The 27,956-nt window shown below is 37.2% G+C and overlaps 1 protein-coding gene across 5 annotated transcripts in view; it reads left to right on the top strand.

Annotated features, from left to right (window-relative positions):
- NELL2 (neural EGFL like 2) overlaps nt 1–27,956 on the top strand; it is a 402,175-nt gene that overhangs the window by 199,150 nt on the left and 175,069 nt on the right. For all 5 annotated transcript variants that reach the window (XM_023182792.1, XM_023182793.1, XM_023182795.1 and 2 more), the window contains one exon: nt 17,720–17,845. In XM_023182792.1, coding sequence (XP_023038560.1) covers nt 17,720–17,845 — 126 coding nt within the window. The remainder of the gene's footprint in view (nt 1–17,719; nt 17,846–27,956) is intronic.

The following is a 27,956-nucleotide window of genomic DNA, read 5'->3' as shown; positions in this document are numbered from 1 at the left end:
TACAGAAACAAGGCTACTGAAGGACCTATGGGCTAAAGAACGAAACAAAATTAGGTATGAAAACTTTTATTTTTTTATTTTTGAGTCTTTCTGAATATGCTTCTGAAGAACTGAAGATGCTGTGTAGTAGCTAAAGAGTTTTATATAATAGCTTTGCAGATGGGAGCTCCTTTCAAAGGGACAAAATAGGGACAAAGGAATATGTACTAGCTTTGGCAGAGACTCAGAATACATGAAAAAGGCCCAGAGGATGGCCAGGGGCAGGGTAGAGGGGAGTGGTAGTATGTAAGTGTTGATTTATTCCTGAACTCATAGGAACACCAGAGTGCACTCAGAAGTGATTGGGGAGACTTTGAAGGGCAACCTCAGATTTATTAGCAGCCGGGAAAATTTGTATCCATAGCCTGTAACATTATTGAATTTCTGGTATGACTGAGTTTTGTTTGGCCCACTATGCTTGACAGATTGCTTACTTTTGCATTTCTTCCTAGTATGATGGAAACATTTACTAGCCGCCAATGTTAAATAAGTATTTATAATTGTTACTCTTTTACTAGTCAGTTGTGTGGATACTGAAAATTAAATCAGAACAAATAACTTATTTTGGACACATTCATTTTACATAGTCATTCTAGTATGTGAATACACGGTTTGCAGATTTATGTGTGCAGCCAACTATAATTATTTTTTTAAAATGCCAGACAAAATTTGGAGATTTAATACACAGATGAATATAAAGCATTTGTATGGATCAAATCAAAACCTGTGTATCTGTGACAAACAAGCGCAGTGCTGATGTGTGGGAAGAACATTGCCCAAGAAGACTTGAATTCTTACCTCTGCTATTTACTAACTGTGGGAACTTATGCAAATCGTTTAACATCTCAGAGCCTCAGCCTTCTCATGTATTAAAATGGGAAAAATTTGTCTCATGAGGTTGTTAGGGAGGCAGAGATTAAATAAGATTAAAAATGTGAAAGTCTTCCAGAAAAATAAGTCAGTAAATGTTTATCATCAAGCTTATATATTTCACATATATTTGTTACTGTCAGTATATCAGTTAATTCATGCAACATTATTTTATTTTTGGAACTAAAATATTATTAATTTACTGGAAACTAGAGACAACAGGACTCTTAGAGTCTGTATAATGATATTGTCTTACATTTGCAGCCAATTATAATGAAATCTGTAGCTACTTCAGTAACTAAGTTACCATGGGTTATTTCCAGAACCAAACTACTTTATGCCAAATTCCTTTCTGTTCTGAATAATATTCTAACCAGTTCTTCAATATAGAGTATGTATAATTTGTTCTAATTTTCAAAATTATTTGGCAAGTCTTTAAATTTATGGGGATTCATGTTATTTTTCTGTAAATAAATAGCAGGTTAAAATACTTGATAATTACATTGCATGAAGTTGTTTACTAATATTAGAGAGAAATTGTCGCTTAGATTTAAGCAACTCATTTTAAACAAATTAGTTGCAGGTATCTTATGTGATGCAGCCATTTATTATCATTTTTTCATTAGAGAAATGCAAATTATTAAAAATAATAAATTGCTTCCCTGGAAAGGAATCCATCTGAAGTGACATATAAGACACCACATGATTAACAGCTTTAAAAAATCTAATTGATATAAAAAGTCTTCTTGCAACTTCATTAAGTTTAAGGTCAGATATGCATAGAGATTAAATTATAAATACCAGCTTTATCTTTTCTTCTAAGAAATCCAAGTCACATGTTCTGGTTATATTTGTTGAAAGTGCTGAAGTCAATTAACAATTACTTGCTTGGAGTGAAACACAACTGTTAGCATTGCTTTTACATTCTCTTCCTCTGTCCATTAGCTTTCAAAAACAAGAACCAACTCCGATATAAAATAAGATTATCACGAACACCAAAGACATCTGAAAAAAAGGCTTGGAGATAGGAAGTGGAAGCTTGGACCTGGTTAATGACAGGAAAACCTTATAGCTAGAAATATATAAGAATTGCCCAAAGAAAATAAATTTAACTTTGATTAAATAGTGCTGACATTATATTTAAGATCTATCGTGAAAACGTGATGCTGTGGGAAAAACAGTGCAATGACATTGTCAAAGCAACACACATTGTAGTAAATGTTAGCTTCATTATTAATATAATGAATAGAAATAAGAATAAGTTTTTAGGGGACAACAATAATTGCGAATTGGGGGAAGTAGGTAGGTACAAGTTAAATGAATGTGAGAGAGAACAGGGAGATATTTGAGTTATGTGATGGAGAAAGACTAGCTTCTTTGAGTCAATTATTATTCCACAGAAAACAGAGCCCCATGTGTTTTGACACAAGAGACAGTTAGGAAATTGGTGCTGGCTTTAATGAATGTGAAGCACTGGTGAAGCAGCAGGCATAATGGTTCTGTATTGCATGTCTTGTTCATTGGTATGATATTAAAATAGATCCCTAGGATTTTAATAATACATTCGATTTTCATTTTTACTTTAAATTCAAAAACAGCTTTAATTACATTGTTAAATGTACTCCAGGTAATTTTTCTTTAATATGAAGAATGTATTCCCAAATAGATTTTTAAAAATTGTTCACATCTTCAAATGGAAATGTGGTGGTGGAGAAATGGGATTTAAATTGTAGAACATATATGTTTGTGTATACTGAGTTGTTGTAAGGTCTTACTTCCTAATCAACATTAAACATTGATTAAGATTATCAAAGCTAATAACAATGCAGTCCAGTCAGTGATTTATGTACAAACAAGCAATTGGAAATTGGAGTGGCTCCATATCTTTCATGAAAACACTGATGTAATGTTTAGGTTAATCAAGCAACTCTGGATGGGTAACAATTTGGATAATTTTATGACTGTAATTCATGCTTTCTGGCAAAATTAATATATATTTACTAAATTAGTTTCTAATTTTAAAAATAATAATCCACCTTCTTGGAAAGAATGCTGCTATTCAACTTGATGAATTTTCAAATCCAGCATGACAAGACAATCATTTAAATGAGCCTGTCTGTTCTGTAATTTCAAGCAAGTTGGATTCAGCCAAGATACCTACTAATTGCCCATGAATAAGCACAGACAAAAAGTGCAGAAGTAGAGGCAGATGGAATGAATCCCTGTGACCAAAGAGGTTAGGGAAGATACCGTGTAGGAATTGAGACTTCATCTGGGCCTTGAGATATGAATCCAATTTAGATTGGCAGAGAAGAGTAAGCAAAGGGAAAGGGCAAGAGATGTTCTGGAACTTTTCTACAACACGAGGCTTATATCCAAGAGTGTTAGTAGATTAAACTGCAAAGATAGGGACCAGATTGTGGAAGGACAGTGGCTAATAATTAGTGATTCTATGCTAGATTTACCAGACACTAACTTGTAACAGACTTTGGGAAACTTCTCAGCTTCACAAAGGTTCCATGGCTGTGAAAAGGGGCTATTGCCTATTCTCCCCAGGTCACAGGATGGTTGTGAGAATGAACATACAATGTATATGAACATGCACTGTACAAAGCCAAGTGTTATAAAAATGTCAGGTAGTGGATTCCCACAGCTGCATGTTCACGCTTACTGACTCCGACTGAGGCCGATAGTCTGCTTGGTCATTTTACTGTGCATCCCAGCAGAGTTTTCGCTCATTTCCTACAATAATCACTGTAAATCTTCACCATTCTCTGAAGCCTTTGACTCTACCAGTTCTCTTATTCCTGATAGATAACTTCTTTACCAATGAAACAGACAGCAACTTCTTCATCCTCCTGCTCCAATTTCATAAGCCAGCATGCCTTACTTCCACCCTTTCTTCCTTCTCCCTAGTATCAGTGGAATAGAAACCTCTCCTCCTGGGAGTAATAGGTACATATAAGTAATAAATATCATCTCTTCCTGTCTTCAGAGGAAATTTGCTTCATCTATTATATCTTCAAACTCAGTTTTCAATTTCATTCTCTCTGTTTGCTCCTTCCCATCAGCATTTACTTACGCTTACTCTCTCCCTTAACTCTATACCCCGTCTAGTTTTTGTATTATTACCATTTACCCTTTATAGCTGAATCTCTTAATGTAATGCTTTTTTCTCACTGTCTTCACTTCTTCATCTCAGACTTTCTCGTTAACCAACTTCAAACTAGACTTTACATCCCATATCCCCTCCGTACTACTCTCACCAAGGTCACTGATAACTTCTCTATTGTTAAATCAGACAACTTTCCATCTATATTTTGCTTGACTTCTAGGCAGCAATTAATTCTATCGATCTCTCCCTTCTTCCAACACTTATTTACCTTGTCTTCATGATACTACACTGTATTGATAGGGGTTTTGAATTGCAAACAACGGAATTCACTCTGACGATTTAAGCAGAAAAGGAATATGTTGAAGGATGTTAGGTAGCTCACAATGTATGTGGAAGGACTGGAAAACAGGTTAAGATGATGTTCAGCCAAGAAAATACCTATTACATCTTGATACAAATCCCACTACCTCTACCTTTTGGTGTCAACACCACAACTCACATAAATGTTGTGAATGTTCGCTGATGACATCCAGGACTGGACTCCAGAAGTGAATGCCATGGCGACCATGCTAAATGCGGAGATGCCTTCTCTATTATGCTTGCTAAATTTTGCAACCTGCAAAGTTATAAAGTTCTCTTCTGGATTGAATTTTTGCATGAGTGCTCCCATTTGGTAGTACTAGGTCACTAGTTTCTAAGGACACTGAAAATTTGAGTTTCCTTTCTTGAAGAAACAAATATTTTTCCAAATATAGGTGACTTCAAAAGGTGATGACTGCCTACCGTTTTGACATTTGTCTTTCTCCACCACTCCTCTAGTTTTGCTGCTACCTCTCTGAGCAATTTTTCTCCATCTGCTTTCTTTACTTGCCACTTGAATGTCCAAGTCCCCCAGGTCTTCATTTTAATTGTTTTCTCCTCATTCTACATCCTCTACCTGTGTGATGCTAACACCCTGGCTTTAATTACATTCTGTGTGCCTATGACTCTCAAATGTTGATCTTTAGCCCAGTGCTCTCTCTGGAGTAAGCTCTAGACCCACATATCTCACTGTCTCTTGGACATTTTTATCTGGATGTGTCATAAGCACCTCAAATTCAACCTATTTAAAACTGCTTCTCTGTAGCTCAGTTGCCGTCCTCCAGTTCCCTACACTATGGACCCACCCAGGTGTTTAGTTAAAAAAGAAGGATATTATCTTTGAGAGCATCCCTCGCTAATCATCAGGCATCCAGTCAGTCCCAGAGTGCAAGCAATATTCGATCCCATGTATATGTTTTTAATCTGCCTCACTCCTTTCATCTTCTGCAGTCATAGTCACAAGAACTGAAACTGTGTAATATCAAGTGAGCTTCCTCCTAGCTTCCAGTTTTACTCTTCTCTAATTTATCCTCTACCCTGCATTTACAAAGATATTGTTTAGCAATAATAACATTTCATGTCCCTGCTGAACACCCTTCAGAGGAAAAGCGCAAACACATATTCCCCTATGTGTATGCTTAAGTAGGCATAGAATATGTCTGGAAATTGTGGAAGAAATTGATACCAGAGGTTGTCTCAGGGATTAGGAGTGGGAGAACTGAGTGACTATGACTCAGATTTACTTTCATGATACACTCTACTGCATCTTTTAAATTTTACAGCATGTGTACATATGACATGTTTTAGAATAATTTTAAAAACTTCAATGATTACCATTGATTATAGGATAATGTCAAACTCTCATATAGTGTGTAAGACCTGCACACAAACGCAGCTCCTGTGTACTTCCTTTTTTTTTTTTTTTGAGACGGAGTCTCGCTCTGTGGCCCAGGCTGGAGTGCAGTGGCCGGATCTCAGCTCACTGCAAGCTCCGTCTCCCGGGTTTATGCCATTCTCCTGCCTCAGCCTCCTGAGTAGCTGGGATTACAGGCGCCCGCCACCTCGCCCGGCTAGTTTTTTTGTTTGTCTTTTTTTTTTTTTTTTTTTTAGTAGAGACGGGGTTTCACCGTGTTAGCCAGGATGGTCTCAATCTCCTGACCTCGTGATCTGCCCGTCTCGGCCTCCCAAAGTGCTGGGATTACAGGCTTGAGCCACCGCGCCCGGCCGCTCCTGCATACTTCTTTAGGTGCATTGAGTACTTTGCTATCCTTCAAACATGTCAAATTCTCTTAATTTCCAACATTCGCATGTAGTCTCCTTGTTTGAAATGCTCTTTCATCGCATCTCACCTGGCTAACTACTTCTCCTTTAGTCCTATGCTTGTATGTCAGTTTCTCCTTGTTTGTAAGACTGGGTTTGGAGCCCTCACTTTGTTTTCCAGATGGCAGTGTCCTTCTCAAACTCCCATTACATTTTTCAAAATTACTAGTTGTCTCTTTTGTCAGATCCTAAGTTCTGCAAAGGCAGATACTGCATCTGTTTCATTCAGGCTATGCTGTTGGTATCTAAGTTATTATAGTACCTTGGACATAGTAGGAAGTCAAAAACTATTATATGGACAAACCTATACATGCCTTTGTTCCCCCACTCCTTAATATTCCACATTCTCTCATTTTTCTCCATGGATATTATTTATGATACACTCTCAATCCTGTCTGAGATTTTCCTAGTGCATGTCTCTATTTTTTTTTAAATTCAGGAATCCCAAAGCTAAGAATAATATATTCTATCAAGAGTAGCAAGAAAGCTGATATAATGCCAGAGCTTTCACTCTTTTTGAGGAATGTACCATACAATTTACAATGAGTGAAATTACAAAATGAATGAAGCAAATTTGTGGCCATTATTTTGAGATGTCAAGAAAATCATATGTTTCAGTCTTATCCTTCAATCATACATTCAGATGAATATAGTTTTTAATACATAGAAATTAATATATGGTAAACAAACTAATTAATGCCACTGACTTTAAAACATATGATTGCTGGCAATTCCTTTCAGTGTTAGCTTATTTGTAAATGATATTTTAATTTATTCTTTACTGGTATTTCACTGAGCAGCCTACTTAAACTTAGAAATTTTATATTTAAAAAAATTCTTATCTTCCCAAATGTTACTCTCAAATCTTTTTCCAGAATTACATTTCTTAGAACTTAGTCTTTATCCTAGTTTGTGAATTATTTTATTGATATCTTTGCCAACTTTGCCCAGCCAGTATTTCACAGCCGGTGAGCCAAGACTTAGCAATAACTCATATTGATCTGTATTATTTTTCAATATATGGAGTCTTTGCAGTTGAGCTGCATGACTTCAAGATTTTATTGGCTGATCAAGAAGGCATTAGTGTTCATTAACATACTAATATAATGTTTTTACAGTATATAATCCAGATAAATGTTGTAGCTTTAGAAATACACTACACTTTAAAAAACAAAACAGTTATCAGTGACATCCAAGGTATAATGTGGCAGAAAAGGGAGCATCATGCCTGAGTGCTCATTGCCTCTGAGCCCAGTCTGGAGATGAGTCCATAGACCAAAAGAAACTAATTTTAAACCCAGGGTCTAGAAATGTTGCTCTTGTTATGGCTGCCACTCATTAACTATATAAGCTTGTGCTAGAGGAATCTTCCAAAAACCCAGATGTGATTCAATTAATCTCTTCTTAAAACCTTTACTATTTTACATAGGATGAAGTTCAAATTCTTTAATATGACTCACAAAAGCTTTGTGATCCCATCCCTGCCTCCTCTTTAATTTGTTTCTGGCTTCTCTGTGCCTCTGTTTCTTCAATTGTAAATTACTGGGGTTAGATGATTTCTAAAGTTCCTCTCAAATCTAAATATCTATGATTCTGAATAATTACAAAGTTGGCCTCATCTTTCGAATAGGATAAAAGGGAATTTATAAATTTATAAATTCTGGTTTCTAAAATAGACCGGCTTGAATTATCCTGGGGCTAGAGAAGCTGTTCAAGTATAAGAAACACAGTTTACTTTTGCTTTTTAAATTTGCTAGAATATTACTGTATAGCTTACAAAATCCTGGAGAATCAGAAACCACTGCAACCACATAGATCACGTTCCCTTTGTTGGAGCTGCAAAGTTTTACAGCTAGTAGTGACTTGAAAATTATCCTTTAATGATGAAATTAAGGTCTGAAGGGACTAAATGCTTGTCAGATTTGTAATAAATGCAGGTCCAGAGTTCAGGCTTCTTTATTCCCACCCCATTTTTCCTTTACTATGCAAGACTGTTTCACTAGGATGGCTTGTATTTGCTATTCATACAAAAGCTCATGTCTAAGTAAATGCCCAGGCAGTGTGCTCAGAAGACAATGAATTCACTCTGCCATGTTGAGCTTCACATCAGACTGTTGTGAATGAAGACACTTTCCCCTTTGTCCTTTTAAAGGCAAAGACATACAAAGATTCATTGATTCATTCAATAGATATTTATTCAGGGCCAGCCTTAGTTGTGGACAAACTCTCTACCCTCTTGAATTTTATATTCCAATGGACATAGCTAGCAGATATATTAACAAAAACTTAATAGAAGACTTTCAGATACCAGTTAAGATATCATATGAAGAAATTAGGACTGGGTAGATTACTTAAGATGTAGTAACCACTTAAGACTCGGACTTTTATTAATTTATAAAAGATCTTCTTAACTTGAATGCACTTCTTACCAACTCTTCAATTATGACATTTTACCGACTCCTATAAGATATATCTATACCTCCTCCCTACCCACTTCTTCCAAATGCTTTAATGTCTTCATATCACTACAAAGAAGGTGCCATCCTCATATTTGTTGGTCATTTAAATACATTCACATTATGTCTCCTTTCCCATAATTGTATTTCCATTATTTTCCTGAATAAACTCTAATTAAATGGATTACTTATTGTTCTTGAACATTTCATGTTTTTGCTCCTTCTGCAGCAAAATAACAACAAGAGGTCTTACATTATAAGTGGAGTGGATTTCTTCAAAATCCACTTCAAGCCCTGCCGCACCATTATATTTTCCCTGGATATCTCTACTCTTAGTCATTAACCTTTCTCTGAATATCAGTCCCTGTAGGATTTGTGTGTGTATGTGTGTGGGTTTTTGGCCCTTACAATGTAGGAACTCGTGTTGTTATTCATGTAAATATATCTTGGATTTTTAATTTCACTATGTTTCTCAAGTTGGTAGGAGGAGGCAGAGTCAGAAAATTATTTATATCACCAGATATAAATTCCCAAATGTGTTCTGCATTAATGGGTTCTCAGAACAAACAAGCACTGTGTTTTTAAAAACGTCTGTTGCTCCATATTCAATGCACAATGTATATGTTTCTGTTACATAGTATGCATCACTTTATAATGTTATCTTATATATATTATTTTCTCCAGCTAGAATTTATCTTTGTCACCTAATGCAGTACTTGGAACATAGTGCATGCCCATTATATACTTGTTAAATAAATGAATGAAGTTTTTTTTTTTTTTAAGTGTCTCAGAGCTTGTAATTAGCTTATGTATATTATGAGTGTTTAGGAGGCAACTAGGAAGAACTATAGTAATATAGTCATCTTGAAACTTACTTGACCATGTAATATTTTGTTTTCAAGGAACCATGAACATCTATTAGAGATATTGCTCTTTAAGCAATGCTGCTTGTGAAATGCTGGCTTCAAATATAGAAGGCAGCTAACTGGATGACAGTGATGATGATCATCACCCATTTCCTGGATTGTAAGCCCTTTTAAGGCAGGGTCTATCCCTTAACTCTGTAATAAATTTAGGATGGTATGTGAAGGGCAATGTGGTCCAATGGGGCACTCTTTGTTTAATTCTCTACAGCATTACAAGCTTATGTCAGAATATTTCTACTTGGCAGCCTAATCAAAACCTGTGCAGTTCTTTCTTCTTAGTAGAAAGTCATAATGAGTCAAAGCCTACCCCGATACTATCCAGTCATCACTGTGGTTCTACCCCATAGGACCATCAGAAAATCCAATAAAATGCCTTTGTACATAGAATATACTCAATGAATGTGTAGAGAATTGAAACTGAACTGTGAGAATTTGACTTATATTAGGTTTTTGAATTGGGATTTGGAACTAAAATACACCCTGAACTAAATTTGACATGATTGTCCACCAGATTACCCTTTAGTCATGCCATTTTTATGCCTGTGAATATCTGTACATGTAAATGGAAATGACATTTATGTAACTTTGCAATTTCAGTACATAAATGCAACTCTTTAGGGAGTTCTTCCTCTGAAGACAGGGTGTGAGAAATCAAAAAAGGCAAGTGACAATTAGATCTACAGTGTTATGGTGGTATTTTTTGCTATTTTTACTTCGTTCTGTCTCACAACACTCCAATTAATAGGCTGATACTTTAGATCTCTTGGTCATGAATCGTATATGTCTATGAGATCCAAATCATTGAGTTCCTAAAAGGTTTCATATTCAATAGTCTTTTTATTTTTGCTTTACGATCCTACATGGAGTTTTCTCTGACTCTGTGATAGCTTAAAAGGGAAACATCTATAATAGAAGATTGGACAAGTCACTGTCTCCTAAACCTCTGGGATGTAGACCCAACACTGAACAGTGAGAGACAGTTTTTAGAAGGCCTATTTACTCTTGCACAATTATCTCCATTTTTGTTTATAAATCAAATTTTCCACCATTGTGGCTGTAAATAGGGTCACATTAACAGAAATAATCCTAATTCACTGGCTCTTTTCTCCACCTCCTCTCACAGAACTTTAGTGCCATCAAAGTTCCCATCTCTTAAGTATTCTTGGGAGAGATCTGAGGTGTTTCACACATACTTATGAACTCAATTAACCAGGTTTGGTAGCTACTCCTGCTGGGGTAGGCTACTTCTATGGTAGTAGTCCCCACCCTTTTTGCCTCCAGGGACTGGTTTCGTGGAAGACAATTTTTCCATGGAACCAGGGGCGGGGGCTCTGAGAATGGTTTTGGGATGAAACTGTTATGCTTCAGATCTCAGGCATTAGTCAGATTCTTATAAGGAGCACACAACCTAGATCCCTCTCATGCACGGTTCACAATGGGGGTTGCACTCCTATGAGAATCTAATGCCACCTCTAATCTGATAGGAGAAGGAGCTCAGGCAGTAATACTCACCTGCCGCTCACTTCCTGCTGTGCGACCCACTTCCTAGCAGATCAGGGACTGGTACTGTTTGGCCATGCCAGGGTTGGGGACCCCTGTTCTATGGGATCTTGTTTTGTCTTTGGAGAGAGTTATGGTGCCTGATGTAATTAACGTTTGCTCCAGCTGGAACTCACTGTCCTGCTCTAGACACTGAAGCTGCTTTCCTATCTGTACCTGAAACTATCATCTCTTACCAGGAACCACTCTTGTTTGAGGAAATGCAACAGTGTGATCAAAGTAATTCCTCTCTCTGATAACCAGGGTGTTTCCACCGAATTGTTTCTTATAATTTGCTCTTTCATCCACACAGGTAAATTGTTCATGTCTTTGTATGCATGGACTTGTTGATGGGACCCTCTCTAGCTCACAAGCTTAAGCCCAGGGGACTCCTGCTATGGCTTTCAGAAGGGCTGGGTATAATTGAACAATAAAGTCATTTGATCTTTGGCTTTTCTTTGTTTGGAGGCTTTTTATTCCTGATCCAGTCTTGTTACTTGCTATTGATCTGTTCAGGTTTTTCATTTCTTTCTGGTTCAGTCTTGGTAGGTTGTATGTGTCCAGGAATTTATCCATTTCCTCCAAGTTTTTAAATTTATTAACATGCAACCATTAATAGTAGTCTTTTGTGATCCTTTGTATTTCTGTGGTATCAGTTACATGGTCCCCGTTTTTGCTTATTTGGTCTTCTCTCTTTTATTCTTTGTTATTCTATATAACAATTTATTTTATCTTTTCAAAAAGCCTACATTTCATTGTGTTAATTCTTTGTATTGTCTGATAGTCTGTTTTGTTTCTGCTCCGATCTTTGTCATTTCTTTTCTTCTACTAAGTTGTGTTTGGTTTGTTCTCACTTTTCCAGTTTCTTGAGGTGCATTGCTATATTGTTTATTTGAAATATTTCTACTTTTTGATGTAGGCATTTACTACTATAAATTTCCCTCTTAGCCCTGTTTTTACAGTATCTCATAGGTTTTGCTGTGTTGTGCTTTCATTTTCATTTTCATTTGTTTAAAGAAAGCTTTTTATTTTCTTCATAATTTCTATATTGGCCCAGTGGTTGCTCAGAAACATGTTGCTTAATTTCCCTGTATTTGTACAATTTCCAGAATTTCTGTTGTTATTGATTTCTAGTTTTATTCCATTGTGTTCTGAGAAGATACTTGACATGGTTTCAATTTTTGAAACTTTTTGAGACCTATTTTGTGGCCTAACTTGTGTTCTATCCTGGAGAACTTTCATTGTGTTAGTGAGAGGAATATTTATTCTGCCACCATTGGGTGAAATTTTCTGTAAATGTTAACTCCGTGTAATATGTAGAGCAGATTAAGTCTGACCTTTCTTTGTTGATTTTCTGTCTAGATGGTCTGCCCAGTGCTAAAACGAGGGTGTTGAAGTTCACAGCTATTATTATATTGGGGTCTCTCTCTTTTGCTATAATAATATTTTCTTTATATAACTGGGTGCTCTTGTGTTGGGTGCATATACAATTACAATGTTATATCTTCCTACTGAATTGATTCTTTTGTCATCTATATTGACCTACTTTGCCCCTTTTTATGTTTTTTAACTTGAAGTCAATTTTTGGTATAAGCATAGCTACTCCTTCACACTTTTGGTTTTCATTTGGATGGATTATTTTTTCATCCCTTCTCTTTTAGTCAATGTGTGTCTTTATAGATGAAGTGGGTTTCTTGTACTTGCATCTTGTTTTTTAATACATTCAGCTGTTTTATATCTTTTAATTGATGAATTTAAGCCATTTACTTTCAAGGTTTTTATTAATAGGTGGGGACTTCTGTCATATTGTTAATTATTTTCTGATTGTCTTACATATGCTTTCCTCTTCCTCTTTTGCTGTTTACAATTTGATGGGTTTTTTTTTTTAATAGTGATAATATTTGACTCCTTTCTCTTTCTCATTTGTATATCTGCTCTACCAGCGAGTTTTATACTGTCATGTGTTTTCATGATGGTAGATATCTTTCTTTCACTTCCAGATATAGGATTACCTTAAACATTTTTTTGTAGGGCTGGTATAATGATGATTAATTCTTTCATTATTTTCTCATCTGAGAAAGAATTTCTTTCCCCTTCATTTTATTTTTGAAGGATAGCTTTTCTGGGTAAAGTATTCTTGGCTGCCAGTTGTTGTTTTTCTCTTTCAGCATTTTGAATACATCACTCCATTCTCTCCAGGCCTCTCTGATAGGGATGCTCTTATATGTGACTTCATGCTTTGTTCTTGCTGTTTGACTTTTGGCAGTTTTACTACAATGTGCCTTGAATAAGACCTTGTTGAACTGCAGCTATTTGGGAATATTTGAACTTCATGTGTCTGGATGTTTATAACTTGCAAGAGTTGGGAATCTTTCAGCTGTTGTTTTGTTAAATAAGTTTTTGATGCATTTGTTCATCTCTTCTCCTTCTGGAACTCCCAAAACTCAAATTTTAGTTACTGTATAGTTTCCTGTATGCCACCTAGGTTTTCTTTATTTCATTTTATTCTTTTTATTCTGTTTTATTTCTTTTGATTTTGGTCTGAGTTATTTCAAAAGCCCTGTCTTTACGTTCAGGAATTCTTTCTTCTTCTCCTTGATCTAGTCTGTTGTTGAAGCTATTATATTTTTTATTTTATTCATTCAATTATTCCCATCTAGGATTTCTGGTTTTTTCTTTTTATGGCGTCTATCTCTGTTGAATTTCTTATTCAGATAATGACTTGTTTCCCTGATTACTTTGTGTTGTTTATCTGTGTTCTCTTGTATTTCACTGAGTTTCTCTAATGTCATTCTTTTGAATTCCTTTTGAGACATTTTATAGGTTTCCTTTATGTTGGGATCTGTTACTTGATAATTATGATGTTCCTTTGGAGATGTCATGTTTCTTTGTTTTTTCATGTTTCTTGTGTCTTTATGTTGATGTCTGTGCATGTGGTGAAACAGTCTCTCCTTCCAATTTTATGGACTGGCTTTAGTAGAGAAAGACTTTTTTCTATAGATGTGTCTGTATTGTCGGTTTAGTAAGATGCTGTTGCTTTGATTCTGGGTAGGCACAATATTGTAGTCTCTATATGATTTATCATGCTATAATTAGTGTCAGTGATGCCTATGAGTTCCTCAGTGACTTAAGCTGTGATTGTTAGTGGAGGTTTTGGTGATGCTTTGCTGGGAATGGGAATTCTAGGTGGGCTGGTCCCTTGGTACCAGTGGTGCATTGGTGGGCTGGGTGTGGCTAGTCCTTGGGCCCTCAGTGGCATACATGAGTACCAGCAGTGGCAGATATGGGTGGGCCTGTTCTTGGGCCTGTGGGCAGTATGCTCAGGTTCTGGTAGTTGCAGTGGTAGGCCAACTGAGTGGGTCCTTGATCACTCAGACAGCATTTCTGACATGGATGGTGGCACTGGTGGCAGTTTTCCAACCCTCAGGTCTCTGAACCACATGCCCATGCACTAATGGTGATGGCAGTGGGTTGGGCATGCTGGTTTCTGGGTTCCCTAAGAGGTACATGTGAGTACTGATGGTGGGTAGGGTAGGCCTGTCCTTAATGCCCCTGGATAGTGTGCATATGTTCCAGTGGCAGCAGGCATGGCGAGCCCATACCCAGGCTCCTGGCCAGCACAAGTGGGCAGTGTGGGATGATCTCCAGATTTGTGATAGTGCACGTGGGCACCAGCATTGGTGGCAGCAGGCAAGACAGGTCTCTCAAGCACCATGATGGTGCACTAGGCCCTGACTGTGCTGGGTAGGAGGGGTCAATCCTCAGGTCCCTGGATAAAGCATTTGGGTGCTAATGGCAGGGGCAGTAGGTGGGACAAGCCTATTCTCAACCCCCAGGAGGGCACATGGCCAGTCTTGAGGTCTCCTGAAGGCAAGTACAGGTACATGGTAGCCCTGCTGCTAGAGAGGGTAGGATTGTTGTCATTAGCAGTGACCCTGGGCAGTTGGCTCTCAGTTTCTGGGGAGGGCATGCTTTGGCTTCCTTTGTCCCAGGGGCAGCTTCCTTAGTGTGCTGCATCATCTATTCCCCAGTGTATAGGACATTGTGTGGACTAAAGTGCCAGGGACCTGGTTGCGCTGCTGGGTCTAGTTGGTATTATGGCAGCATAGCCCTCTGGATGGACATGAAGGGATGCCAGTGGTGCTCCAGGGATGTAGAAAAGCAGGAGTTTTGGGGCCCCAGGGTAGGATATCATCTTTTGAGAGATAGACACTCAAAATGGCACCATTGCTGTAGTTGCTTGGGTCTCAGGGGGGTTTGTAGGACCCTACATGGAACAATGCCATCCTACGTATTCTAGGCAACTTGCTATACTAGGCTCAGGGCCTGTGAGGGCACAGGGTGTCTTTTGTGGCTAGGATTATATGAGACTGTGGTAGGAATGTGAACCCCTGCAGATCTTTCACTTACCTTTTCCCCACAATAGATAGTTCCTCCTGGCTTTGAGCTGATCTTGCCTGGGCCAACTGCTTCACTTCTCTGTCCCATGCCTCAGAGGTTCTCTGACACTTCCCTGCTAAATTTCAGAGTTTTCTGTTAGAAACTCAATTTGACACGTGGCTATCTACTCGCTGTTATGATCCTTGTCTGTCAAAGAGATGAGTACCAGGCTCCTATAGTAAGTATTTTGAATCCTCACCCTGCTCAGTGGTAATTGCTAACCTTGGCTATGCATTAGGTCAGAAGTCATCAACTTTTGACCTATGAGCCAAATATGGCTGGCTTACCATCAATTTTTGTAAATGAACTTTTATTCCAACACTGCCAAGTTCATTAAATTTATGTGTTGCCCATGACTTCCAAAGTCTAGAAAATTTACTATCCATCCCTTTACAGAGGTTTTTTTTTTTTTCTGACCCCTGTATTACACTCATCATAGAGAAGATTTTTTAAAAAAATCATTGCATGTGTTCCACCACAAACAATTAAATTAGAACTTGGAGTGGGGTTTTGGAAGTTGGCCGAAGAACCAGTCTTTTTTTGTTTTTGTTTTTTGACATCCCAGATGAATATGATGGGCACAGTTAAGAAACACTAATAGATAATTTATACCCTTGAGGAATATGTGGTTTGTTCAGGAGAGAGAAACTCATAAAAATTAATAAAAATACAATTGATGCATCTATAATGGAAACATTTACAAAGTCCTGAGAGAGCACTGCATCGGGAGTATTTTAGTTCATTAGGGAAGTTTTTGTAGGAAGGACATTTAAATAGATTCTTGAAGGATGAATCTACCTGTAAACAAGATCCACTGGGATGGTGTCAGGGAGAGAAGGAGTAGCAGTTATAAGTAGACAGAACAGCATATATAAAGGACGACAGGTAAGAAAGAGCAGGTAGGTTAGAAACTATGTGGCCAGGACACTGAGAGGGGAGAAGGAAGTGAGGTCATCAGATGTGAAATTGGAAAAGTAAAGACCAAACCAGGAAACGTTTTGTAGGTCAGATAAGAAGTTTAGAATTTATTATGTTTTCCATGGAATTGAATAGAAAATTGAGTTTCTCTAGGACTCAGGTTTTTCCCTCTATAAAATAAATAGTTAACTCAGATGAATGATAAGAACCCTACAGTTCTAAAATATAGATTCCTAGATTATGTCAATTATTTCTTTTGACATTCTCAGGACTGGGAACATAGTTGGGCTTACACAAATGACATGGCCCCTGTAGTGGTGTGTCACCTATCCATCTCTTATAGTTGATCCATTTCTGTTAACAGTATAAATGAATTCAGTGCTGCTTTGTGGAATCATCAGAAGGATTTGAGAATGCAGACTTCTGGATGGGAAATTCCTTGTCTGACCAATGCTTTAAGGCCCTTAAATACTTGTAAAATGATTTGTATTCTATGCAGAGAGATGCTATTACATGAAGACAGTTTCATTGTGAAAATTCACATTCTTCACAATTAGTAGCAGTGCTTCTTATGGGTTAGCATCCAGAAGTCATTATACATACTCAGAACTTGGTGTGTGAATTACCATGTAAGATCCTCAATATAATATCTTATTTTACTATTTTGTAACTTTCATCTATATCAGATCTCTATTGTAACTTTATCTGTGTTTATATACTTATTGGGATAGCTGTCTACTTTTATCTCTAATAAGCTCATGCAATTGACTTCATGTCTTTAAGTGAAATTGTTAAAATTCTGGTTTATATCGAACACTTTATTTACCTCTTTCAGGGTCTGCTCAACTGTACCAAATAGCTGGTGAATCAAACAATAATATGTGGCAGGCTCTGTGATTGAAGATTGCTGGATACTAAGGCAGCCCCAATCTTTGCATTCTGATTCATTTTATCAAGCATAGGCAGATGAATGTGCTGAAAATTTCAAAAGATATTTAAATGATGCAAGTTAAAACAGACAGACTTCTTCATAACTCCAAGAAGAGCTGTTGGAAAAAAACTCTTGATTTTTGTCACTGGAACATTAAACACTCCTAGCAAAGGAGATATCATGAATGCTTTTTTGAAATGCTATTCATTTAGTAAATATTTTCCCTCTCCCTATCAAAGAAAATAATATAGGAGCTCCAGAATATTACCCACTGTTGACCTCTTTGTCCTGTTTTTCTTCACAGACGTCGATGAGTGTGCTGAAGGGCGCCATTACTGTCGTGAAAATACTATGTGTGTCAACACCCCGGGTTCTTTTATGTGCATCTGCAAAACTGGATACATCAGAATTGATGATTATTCATGTACAGGTAAACGGTGGCTAATCGTGAAATAAAATCTTTTTATGTCTTAAGTTTACTTTTTAAAATTTCTTTGACTCTCATTTTTTTTGATAAGTGTACCATAAATACAACAAAAAATAAGCAAAATCATATCTTGATTTGGCAGTTATTTCTTTATCTATTCTAAAGAAAAAAAAAAAAACACCTGCTTGCTCTGGATAAACATATACTCCAATTTGGAAGATAAAAGCCCTAGAAAATCAGTATATGCTACATTTATACTTAGTATGTATGCTCAAAACTTGTATGAAATACTATGGTCAATCTGAGAAACAAGCCCTAAATGATATATGATGATAGATTTTTGAATAGAAAAATAATAGCATAAATAATGTGATTTTTTTCACATTTTTAGAGTTTAGAGATTTTTAGAGTTCTAGGATATGGGACTATTAAACATAATTGAGTTTCTTCACACGTCTGAGAAGTACAACTGAGAACTACATCAAATAAGTTCTCTATATTTTTTGTTGTATGAAATACCACTCATTCAGTATCATCCAAAGTCTTGTTAGGGATATTGTGTTAGTAGTGTCTGAAGTTGGTCCTGGCTTGAGGTAATACAGTGTATTCCTTTTATTCTATAGCTTTCTACCTGTAGAATATGAAAAAAACAAAACAAAACATGGTGCTAGAAGAGTAGCTTGAATAATATAGGATTTGAGGAAATGTGGGTGTGAAACAGAACATTTCTTTACATCTCTATATTTTTAAATAGAAGAAACAAAATAACATATTTTAGAAAGACAGGTAGAATCATAAAAGTGGAGAGCAACCAAAAATGTTATTCTTGTCACCTATTTCTCTACCTCCAACTTTATGATCTTTATCAGATGCAGGTGTAAACAAAACCTAGATGTTTTCAGGGAAACAGACTCCATAATCCTCCCTAGTAAAAATATGAATCTATAATAGAATTATCACTTTGTCTTTGTTTCAGTTGTCCGCTTCTAAGTCTTCATTATAGTGTCCATACTGTCTGCTAATTGATAGCCTTATCACAGGGAAGGATCGTCCTCTAAATTCAAATGTGATATTTATAAAAACAAAATGATGCCATTCAAAAATAATGAGAAGTGATTTCCCAATTTATGGAAAATAACTGAAGATATCCTGAAGGTAGAAGATATTTAATATAAAAATGCTGACAGATTTACAAATTCCTGTCCTTTTTGTCAGTTCATCCTAAACATTTCCAAATTATGGAAACAATTCTCCATTTTTTAGACAAAATTTAAGTACATTGAGTGGAAGAGTGTCTTGAAGTAGGACCACAGAGATGCTTTTCAGCATAAAAAGAATATAAAAGAACAAATTATAATAAATAAATGGAAAATATCATTTACTATACTACTGATAATACCAATAAATCTGAATTTCCACTTAATCTTTAACAAGAAAGCTAAGATAAAACCGCTGCATCTTAGAATGCATATATTTCAAGGTGTGCTTATTAAAAATTAGTGCTAACAATTTCAGGGGAGTCCACTGATTCTTTGATATTATAGACTTGAAAAGCTTTGTGCATTTTTAAATTTCCTAATGATTCTTTTTGTTTTTCTTATATTCTTAAAGTAGTGTTAGAAGTTTTAAGTGAAAGGACATGGAACATAGTTTGGCCTACTATTGAGTAAGGAGTGTTTCTGCAGGGCAGGATATTTTTAAGAGATTCATTTCCGTTCTGAGTCTGTTGGATATAAATCCAAGGAATAGGTTAGCTTTCTTATATTTACAGAGAATCTTCTGCCTTTGGCTTCACCTCTCCCAGTGCACTTTCCTTCCAAATAAAATCCTACAAGTTAATGTTTGTTTTTGACTACTTGGGAGGAATTTTCCCTTACCATTTTAAAGTATCTAATGATGTAAATGAACTATTCCTTTGTAGGAATGTGAAGGGAGTAGAAAATCATTTTAAGAAACGCTATTCAGACTGTGATTTTTTTGTGCCTAAGGAACAAGAGCCACAAAGCTCAGGATCTGACAGATGATAAAATGTATTTCTTTAATGAGGCACTAGCATTTTCAACTAACACCATTATTTCTATGCTGTCACTTAAAGAGGAGAAACTTTCTTGCCCTTAAATTTCCACTCTATTATGACTAGGTCTATGAACAGAAAACTTGGATTTTTTTTTAGAGAGAATATAAGTCGATTTTATTTTTAGTCCAGAGTCAGGTGAATATTGCCAAAACTTTTTTTTAAATGTTAGGTCATAGAGGACCAACACATATTCCAGGTTTCTGTAAAGGAAATACATGTTTACATTTTATGTCCTGGGATTGGTTCCCCCACACTTTGATATTAGGGTCTGTACAAAAGTCTTAAAGAAATTACTCCCCTAATGGGACTTTGCCTTGTGACCAAAGGCTTCTAGCCTGTTCCTTTTTGAGAGCTCCCATTAGATCAGAGTAGGACTTTATCTATCTTATAAAAGATTGAGATTTATTTTTTTCTACATTTTAGTAATAGACACCCACATACTTGTAGTAGAAGACTTTCCAGAATGAATGTCAAGCCATCACTGCAGAGCCGGTCCCTGATGTTTGTGACCAAGCTCTTGGAATTCCATGTTTGTTTTGCTTCTGTATCCCTGCCCCTCTTTCCTGTTAATGAGCCCCTTGCTAGCAGAACAGATACTTCCAGCAGACTCTCAAAGTTGCTTATCCCATGTGGAAATTAATCATAGACATTCTAATTTAAAGACGATTCCAAGAGCAATACACATTACTTAATAATCAAGAGCTTTGATCAATAAGGAAGCCTTTTTCTGCTTTATTTTTTTAACCTAGTAGCTCTGGCATACATATTACATATGCAAGTTGGTCGAATTGCATATTTTTTTCTTTCAGTTTCAGATGATTTGAGTTAGATTTTCCTCACGTTCATAAAATTTTGGAGACGAAAGAATTATTAAAGATAATCAGGTTAAATCCCTTAAGTTTCACAAATGAAGAAACCAAGGCTCAGAGATATTGCTTTATCCATAGTTAAACATATAGTGAGAAGCAAAGGGGGCTGGAATATGAACCTTTTTATTATAACTCTTATACTGTTCACTGTTTGTCTAATTTGCAACCATACAAAAATAAAGGGAAGTGATTCATATTTTATGTAGAAACACACTATTCAATACATCATGTTCAGTATTTAAACTGCTGTCTTTATAGGTTATTTAAGTTAATCAGCTTCAATTCCAAGAGAAATTTTTACCCTACAGATCATATAATAATGACCCTAAATCAGATGTTAGTGGAATAAATATGAATCACCATTTTCTGGGCCTCTGACTCTATTCCAAAATTGTGGAAATGACTCAGTTGTACCATTTGTACAAATGATGCATTTGTTTTTGCTCTTCTAAACTCATTAATATAATTTTCCTTCCAGTGAAGGTGTTATTATTTTTTCTAATTAATGCTTCATAATTTCTCTCTTTGCATCCTTTCCTGTTCCGATAGAAAAAATACTGGGTATCACAAGAGGAGAGAGGGAGAGAGAGAGAGAGAGAGAGAGACAAAGAGGAGCAGGAGGGAAAGAGAAGAGATAAAGGAAAGGAAGGGGGAAGGAAGAAGGGAAGGGAGAACAGAGAGAGGGAAATAGAAAAGAGAAAAAAATGGAAGGGCAAAGAGGAAAAGAAATGGAAAAGGGAAGAGAAGAGGGAAGGAAATGGAAGGGAAAACATGAGCCAGGATGCTTGAAGCCCATTCTTCAGGATCTCTGCAAAAGTAACCTATTTTGTTTATGCATAACAAAGTTTCTTGATTACTTATGTGGACTAATGGCTTTTTTGGTTCACTCTCATAAACATTCATGAAATTGGGTAGATCTTCTTGAGTTTTACTGGTAATCTCTTCTTGGAACTGGCCTTGAGTAATGGAAAAAGCATGAAACATCTCTAGAAAAAAAGATGGAATTGTTACCAGTGGCAAATATCTGAGTCACGTGTCACTATGTTACTGGTGGAAGATATTCGAGTTACCGGTGGTAAATTCCTACAGTTCTGCAGCAACCTCACTGCTTGCTTCCTCAGAAGAAAGAATTCAACTGAGGATTGAGGGGCATAAGGCAGAAAAAGAGACCGAGGCAAATTTCAGAGCAGGAATGAAAGTTTATTAAAAAGTGTTACAGCAAGAAAGAAAATACACTGGAAAGAAGAGTCCCAGATGGGTGACCCAAAGGACAAGTGCTGTATTTAACCTTGATCCTAGGACTTTATAGGCTGGCCCACCTCCAACGTGTTGCACCCCTTTCCCATGATTTTTCCCATAGGATGGGCTGGCTGCATGTGCAGTGCCCTCCTTGCACTTGTGCAGTGCCCTCCTTGTGCTTGGGCAGTGAGCATGCACAGTGTGTTTAAAAAGTTGTGTGCATGCTCATCTGAGGCTTTCTTCCTTTTTCCAGTGGAATGCCCCTGGAAAATCATACTATGACATTTTGTCTCTCTCTTTTTTTTTAATTATACTTTAAGTTCTAGAGTACATGTGCACAACGTGCAGGTTTGTTACACATGTATACATGTGCCATGCTGGTGGGCTGCACCTATTAACTTGTCATTTACACTAGGTATATCTCCTAATGCTATCCCTTCTCCCTCCCCCCACCCCACAACAGGCCCCGTTGTGCGATGTTCCTCTTCCTGTGTCCAAGTGTTCTCATTGTTCAGTTCCCACCTATGAGTGAGAACATGCGGTGTTTGGTTTTCTGTTCTTGCGATAGTTTGCTGAAAATGATGGTTTTCAGCAGCATCCATGTACCTACAAAGGACAGGAACTCATCCTTTTTTATGGCTGCATAGTATTCCATGGTGTATATATGCCACATTTTCTTAATCCAGTCTGTCATTGATGGACATCTGGGTTAGTTCCAAGTATTTGCTATTGTGAATAGTGCCACAATAAACATACGTGTGCATGTATCTTTATAGCATCATGATTTATAATCCTTTGGGTATATACCCAGTAATGGGATGGCTGGGTCAAATGGTATTTCTAGTTCTAGATCCTTGAGGAATTGCCACACTGTCTTCCACAATGATTGAACTAGTTTACAGTCCCACCGACAGTGTAAAAGTGTTCCTATTTCTCCACATCCTCTCCAGCACCTATTGTTTCCTAACATTTTAATGATAGTCATTCTAACTGGTGTGAGATGATATCTCATTGTGGTTTTGATTTGCATTTCTCTGATGGCAGTGATGATGAGCATTTTTTCATGTGTCTGTTGGCTGCATAAATGTCTTTTTTTGAGAAGTGTCTGTTCATATCCTTTGCCCACTTTTTGATGGGGTTGTTTGGTTTTTTCCTTGTAAATTTGTTTGAGTTCTTTGTAGGTTCTGGGTATTAGCCCGTTGTCAGATGAGTAGATTGCAAAATTTTTCTCCCATTCTGTAGGTTGCCTGTTCACTCTGATGGTAGTTTCTTTTGCTGTGCAGAAGCTCGTTAGTTTAATTATATCCCATTGTCAATTTTGGCTTTTGTTGCCATTGCTTTTGGTGTTTTAGACATGAAGTCCTTGCCCATGCCTGTGTCCTGAATGGTATTGCCTAGGTTTTCTTCTAGGGTTTTTATGGTTTTAGGTCTAACATTTTAGTCTCTAATCCATCTTGAATTAATTTTTGTATAAGGTGTAAGAAAGGGATCCAATTTCAGCTTTCTACTTATGGCAAGCCAGTTTTCCCAGCACCATTTATTAAATAGGGAATCCTTTCCCCATTTCTTGTTTTTATCAGGTCTGTCAAAGATCAGTTGGTTGTAGATGTGTGGTATTATTTCTGAGGGCTCTGTTCTGTTCATTGGTCTATATCTCTGTTGTGGTAGCAGTACCATGCTGTTGTGGTTACTGTAGCCTTGTAGTATAGTTTTAAGTCAGGTAGCGTGATGCCTCCAGTTTTGTTCTTTTGGCTTAGGACTCTCTTGGCAATGTGGGCTCTTTTTTGGTTCCATATGAACTTTAAAGTAGTTTTTTCCAATTCTGTGAAGAAAGTCATTGGTAACTTAATAGGGATGGCATTGAATCTATAAATTACCTTGGGCAGTTTGGCCATTTTCACAATATTGATTCTTCCTATCCATGAGCATGGAATGTTCTTCCATTTGTTTGTGTCCTCTTTTATTTCACTGAGCAGTGGTTTGTAGTTCTCCTTGAAGAGGTCCTTCACATCCCTTGTAAGCTGGATTCCTAGGTACTTTATTCTCTTTGAAGCTATTGTGAATGGGAATTCACTCATGATTTGGCTCTCTGTTTATTATTGGTGTATAAGAATGCTAGTGACTTTTGCACATTGATTTTGTATCCTGAGAGTTTGCTGAAGTTGCTTATCAGCTGAAGGAGATTTTGGGCTGAGACAGTGGGGTTTTCTAAATATACAATCATGTCATCTGCAAACAGGGCCAATTTGACTTCCTCTTTTCCTAATTGAATACCCTTTATTTCTTTCTCTTGCCTGATTGCCCTGGCCAGAACTTCCAATACTATGTTGAATAGGAGTGGTGAGAGAGGGCATCCCTGTCTTGTGCCAGTTTTCAAACGAAATGCTTCCAGCTTTTACCCATTCACTATGATATTCGCTGTGGGTTTCATTTTGTCTCTTAATGTACATGCCAGGGAAGTTGCTTCTCCCTGGCAACTGCATTCAGTTAACCCTTTAGTGAGACACATGTGGACCCTCAGGAAATGGCCTTTCCCTGGTGCTGGCTGCCAGTTCATCACTTTTACAGAGGCAATGTGATAATTGCCAAACTATCACCTAACATTCCCGGTGAGTGGAGGAGAACCCTCTCCTACCCCACTCATGCCTGTCTAACTACCTGTAACAGAATCAAGAATTTTGGGTAAAGATCTGAATGAAGAGGCACTCATTTCAGATCTTCCTCACATTTCTCTCTGCTCTCTACTGCAATGAAAAAGGAATTCTGATTCTTCTTTTGTGTTGATAGGAGAATGGGAAGGATGGATGGGTAGAAGGGATGGAAAATTCTGCTGTTCCAACCTAGGAATTAAATTGATCCTTTAGGGTAGTGGTTGTCAATTGTGCATTCCCACTTGACAAAGGATACTTGAAAATATCTGGAGATGTTTTTGGTTATCACAACTATGTGGTAAGGGGTTACTACTGGGATCTGGTAGGTAGATGCTAGGGATGCAACTAAGCATCCTGTAATATTATTAGACTAGCTATCTGCTTAAGGAAATGTTTTATTTCCTTGGGACCCCTTCAATGGGAATTTTTCTCTGGTTACCTTTCAGATGACTGACTAATCTTCATCCTTTACGAGATATCTGGCACAGGACAGCTAGGTCCTCACCCTCCAAAAAGATTTACGTGGCCCAAAATGTCAATAATCCCAAGGTTGGGAAATCCTGCTTTAGAGTCACCCAATTAAAATTGTAAGATGCATATTTTCGTTTGAACTTTCCCTGTTCCCCTTTGAATTTCCTTTAGGCCCTGTATAGATACCTTCTCTTACTTCTTGTGTTCCCCAGTGTCCTTTTATGGTCGTTTGGCCACAAAAAGGACCCCGTTTTAAGTCCCACTCACCGCTAAGTTCTTCTGTCTTCTTTCTTCTATCAAAACCCAGATTTTAGCTTAACGTAGGTGAGTGATTCTCCAATGATAAAATTACAGGCCTCGGCAGAGGCAGCAGAGAAAATTCCTTAGGGCCCCTCAGATGACACTATCCTGATGCATGCTCCATATACTTTCTACTGATTTTGACTGCTTCTATTATCCCAGGGCCTTTTGATGCTGGCTTTGGTGCATGTCACATATCATAGGAGGTTTATAAAGTGTCTAAGCACAAGGAGTTCTACTATATACTTGAGTTTTTGTTGAAAAAAGGAAAACAAAAAAAGAGAGAGACTCCTCTGGTGTTCCTCAAGGAGTTTCACTTCTGAAAGTACTTAATTTTTTATAGTATTGAATGTGCCTAGTGCTTATATTTTATTATCTTTTTGTGGTCAATTCTTTTTCTCTAACATGGTTGATGTTGAATTTTTTTAAAAAAGTTATCACTAATGACCAGTGATAATAAGCTTCTTTTCAGATGTTTGTTGGCCACATGAATGTCTTCTGTTGAGAAATATCTGTTCATATCCTTCGACCACTTTTTGATGGAGTTTTTTTTTTTTTTTTTTTACTGTAAGTTTGTTTAAGTTCCTTGGAGATTCTAGATATTAGCCCTTTGTCAGATGGATAGATTGCATAAATTTTCTCCCATTCTGTAGGTTGCCTGTTCACTTTGATGATAGTTTCTTTTGCTGTGCAGAAGCTCTTTAGTTTAGTTAGATCCCATTTGTCAATTTTGGCTTTTGTTGCCATTGCTTTCGGTGTTTTAGTCATGAAGCCTTTGCCCATGCCTATGTCCTGAATGGTATTGCCTAGGTTTTCTTCTAGGTTTTTTATGATTTTAGGTCTTATGTTTAAGTCTTTAATCCATCTTATTTTTTGTATCAGGTGTAAGGAAGGGATCCAGTTTCAGTTTTCTGCATATGGCTAGCCAGTTTTCCCAAAACCATTTATTAAATAAGGAACACCGGGCGCGGTGGCTCAAGCCTGTAATCCCAGCACTTTGGGAGGCTGAGACGGGCGGATCACGAGGTCAGGAGTTCGAGATCATCCTGGCTAACACGGTGAAACCCCGTCTCTACTAAAAAATACAAAAAGCTAGCCGGGCGAGGTGGCTGGCGCCTGTAGTCCCAGCTACTCGGGAGGCTGAGGCAGGAGAATGGCGTAAACCCGGGAGGCGGAGCTTGCAGTGAGCTGAGATCCGGCCACTGCACTCCAGCCCAGGCGACAGAGCGAGACTCCATCTCAAAAAAAATTAAAAAAAAAAAAAATAAATAAAGAATCTTTTCCCCATTGCTTGTTTTTGTCAGGTTTGTCAAAGACCAGATGGTTATAGATGTGTGGTGTTACTTCTGAGGCCTCTGTTCTGTTCCATTGGTCTATATATCTGTTTTGGTACCAGTATCATGCGTTTTGGTTACTGTAGCCTTGTAGTGTAGTTTGAAATCAGGTAGTGTGATGCCTCCACCTTTGTTCTTTCTGTTTAGAATTGTCTTGGCTATGTGGGCTCTTTTTTGGTTCCGTATGAAATTTAAACTAGTTTTTTCTAATTCTGTGAAGAAAGTCAAAGGTAGCTTGGTGGAGATAGCATTGAATCTATAAATTACTTTGGGCCATATGGCCATTTTCATATTGATTCTTCCTATCCATCAGCATGGAATGTTTTTGCATTTGTTGTGTCCTCTCTTATTTCCTTAAGCAGTGGTTTATAGTTTTCCTTGAAGAGATCCTTCACATCCCTTGTAAGTTGTATTCCTAGGTATTTTATTCTCTTTGTAGCAATTGTAAATGGGAATTCACTCATGATTTGGCTCTCTGTTTGTCTATTTTTGGTATATAGGAATGCTTTTGATTTTTCCACATTGATTTTGTATCCTGAGATTTTGCTGAAGTTCCTTATTAGCTTAAAAGAGATGTTGGGCTGAGACAATGATGAGATACCATCTCATACCAATTAGAATGGTGATCACTAAAAAGTCATGAAACAATAGATGCTGGAGAGGATCTGGAGAAATAGGAATGCTTTTACACTGTTGGTGGGAGTATAAATTAGTTCATCCGTTGTGGAAGACAGTGCAGCGATTCCTCAAGGATCTAGAACCAGAAATACAATTTGACCCAGAAATCCCATTACTGGGTATATACCCAAAGGATTATAAATCATTCTACTATAAAGACACATGCACATGTATGTTTATTGCAACACTATTCACAATAGTGAAGACTTGGAACCAACCCAAATACCCATCAGTGATAGACTGGATAAAGAAAATGTGGCACATATACACCATGGAACACTATGCAGCCATAAAAATGGATGAGTTCCTGTCCTTTGCAGGGACATGGACGAAGCTAGAAACCATCCTTTGCAGCAAACTAACACAGGAACAAAAAACCCAACTCTGCATATTCTCATTCATAAGTGGGTGTTGAACAATGAGAAAATATAGACACAGGGAGGGGAACATCACACACCAGAGCCTGTTGGGGGTGGCGGGATAGGGGAGGGATAG

Source organism: Piliocolobus tephrosceles, chromosome 10, assembly GCF_002776525.5.
Source record: "Piliocolobus tephrosceles isolate RC106 chromosome 10, ASM277652v3, whole genome shotgun sequence".
Classification (NCBI taxonomy): domain Eukaryota; kingdom Metazoa; phylum Chordata; class Mammalia; order Primates; family Cercopithecidae; genus Piliocolobus; species Piliocolobus tephrosceles.
This window is presented reverse-complemented; position numbering and strand designations above follow the sequence as displayed.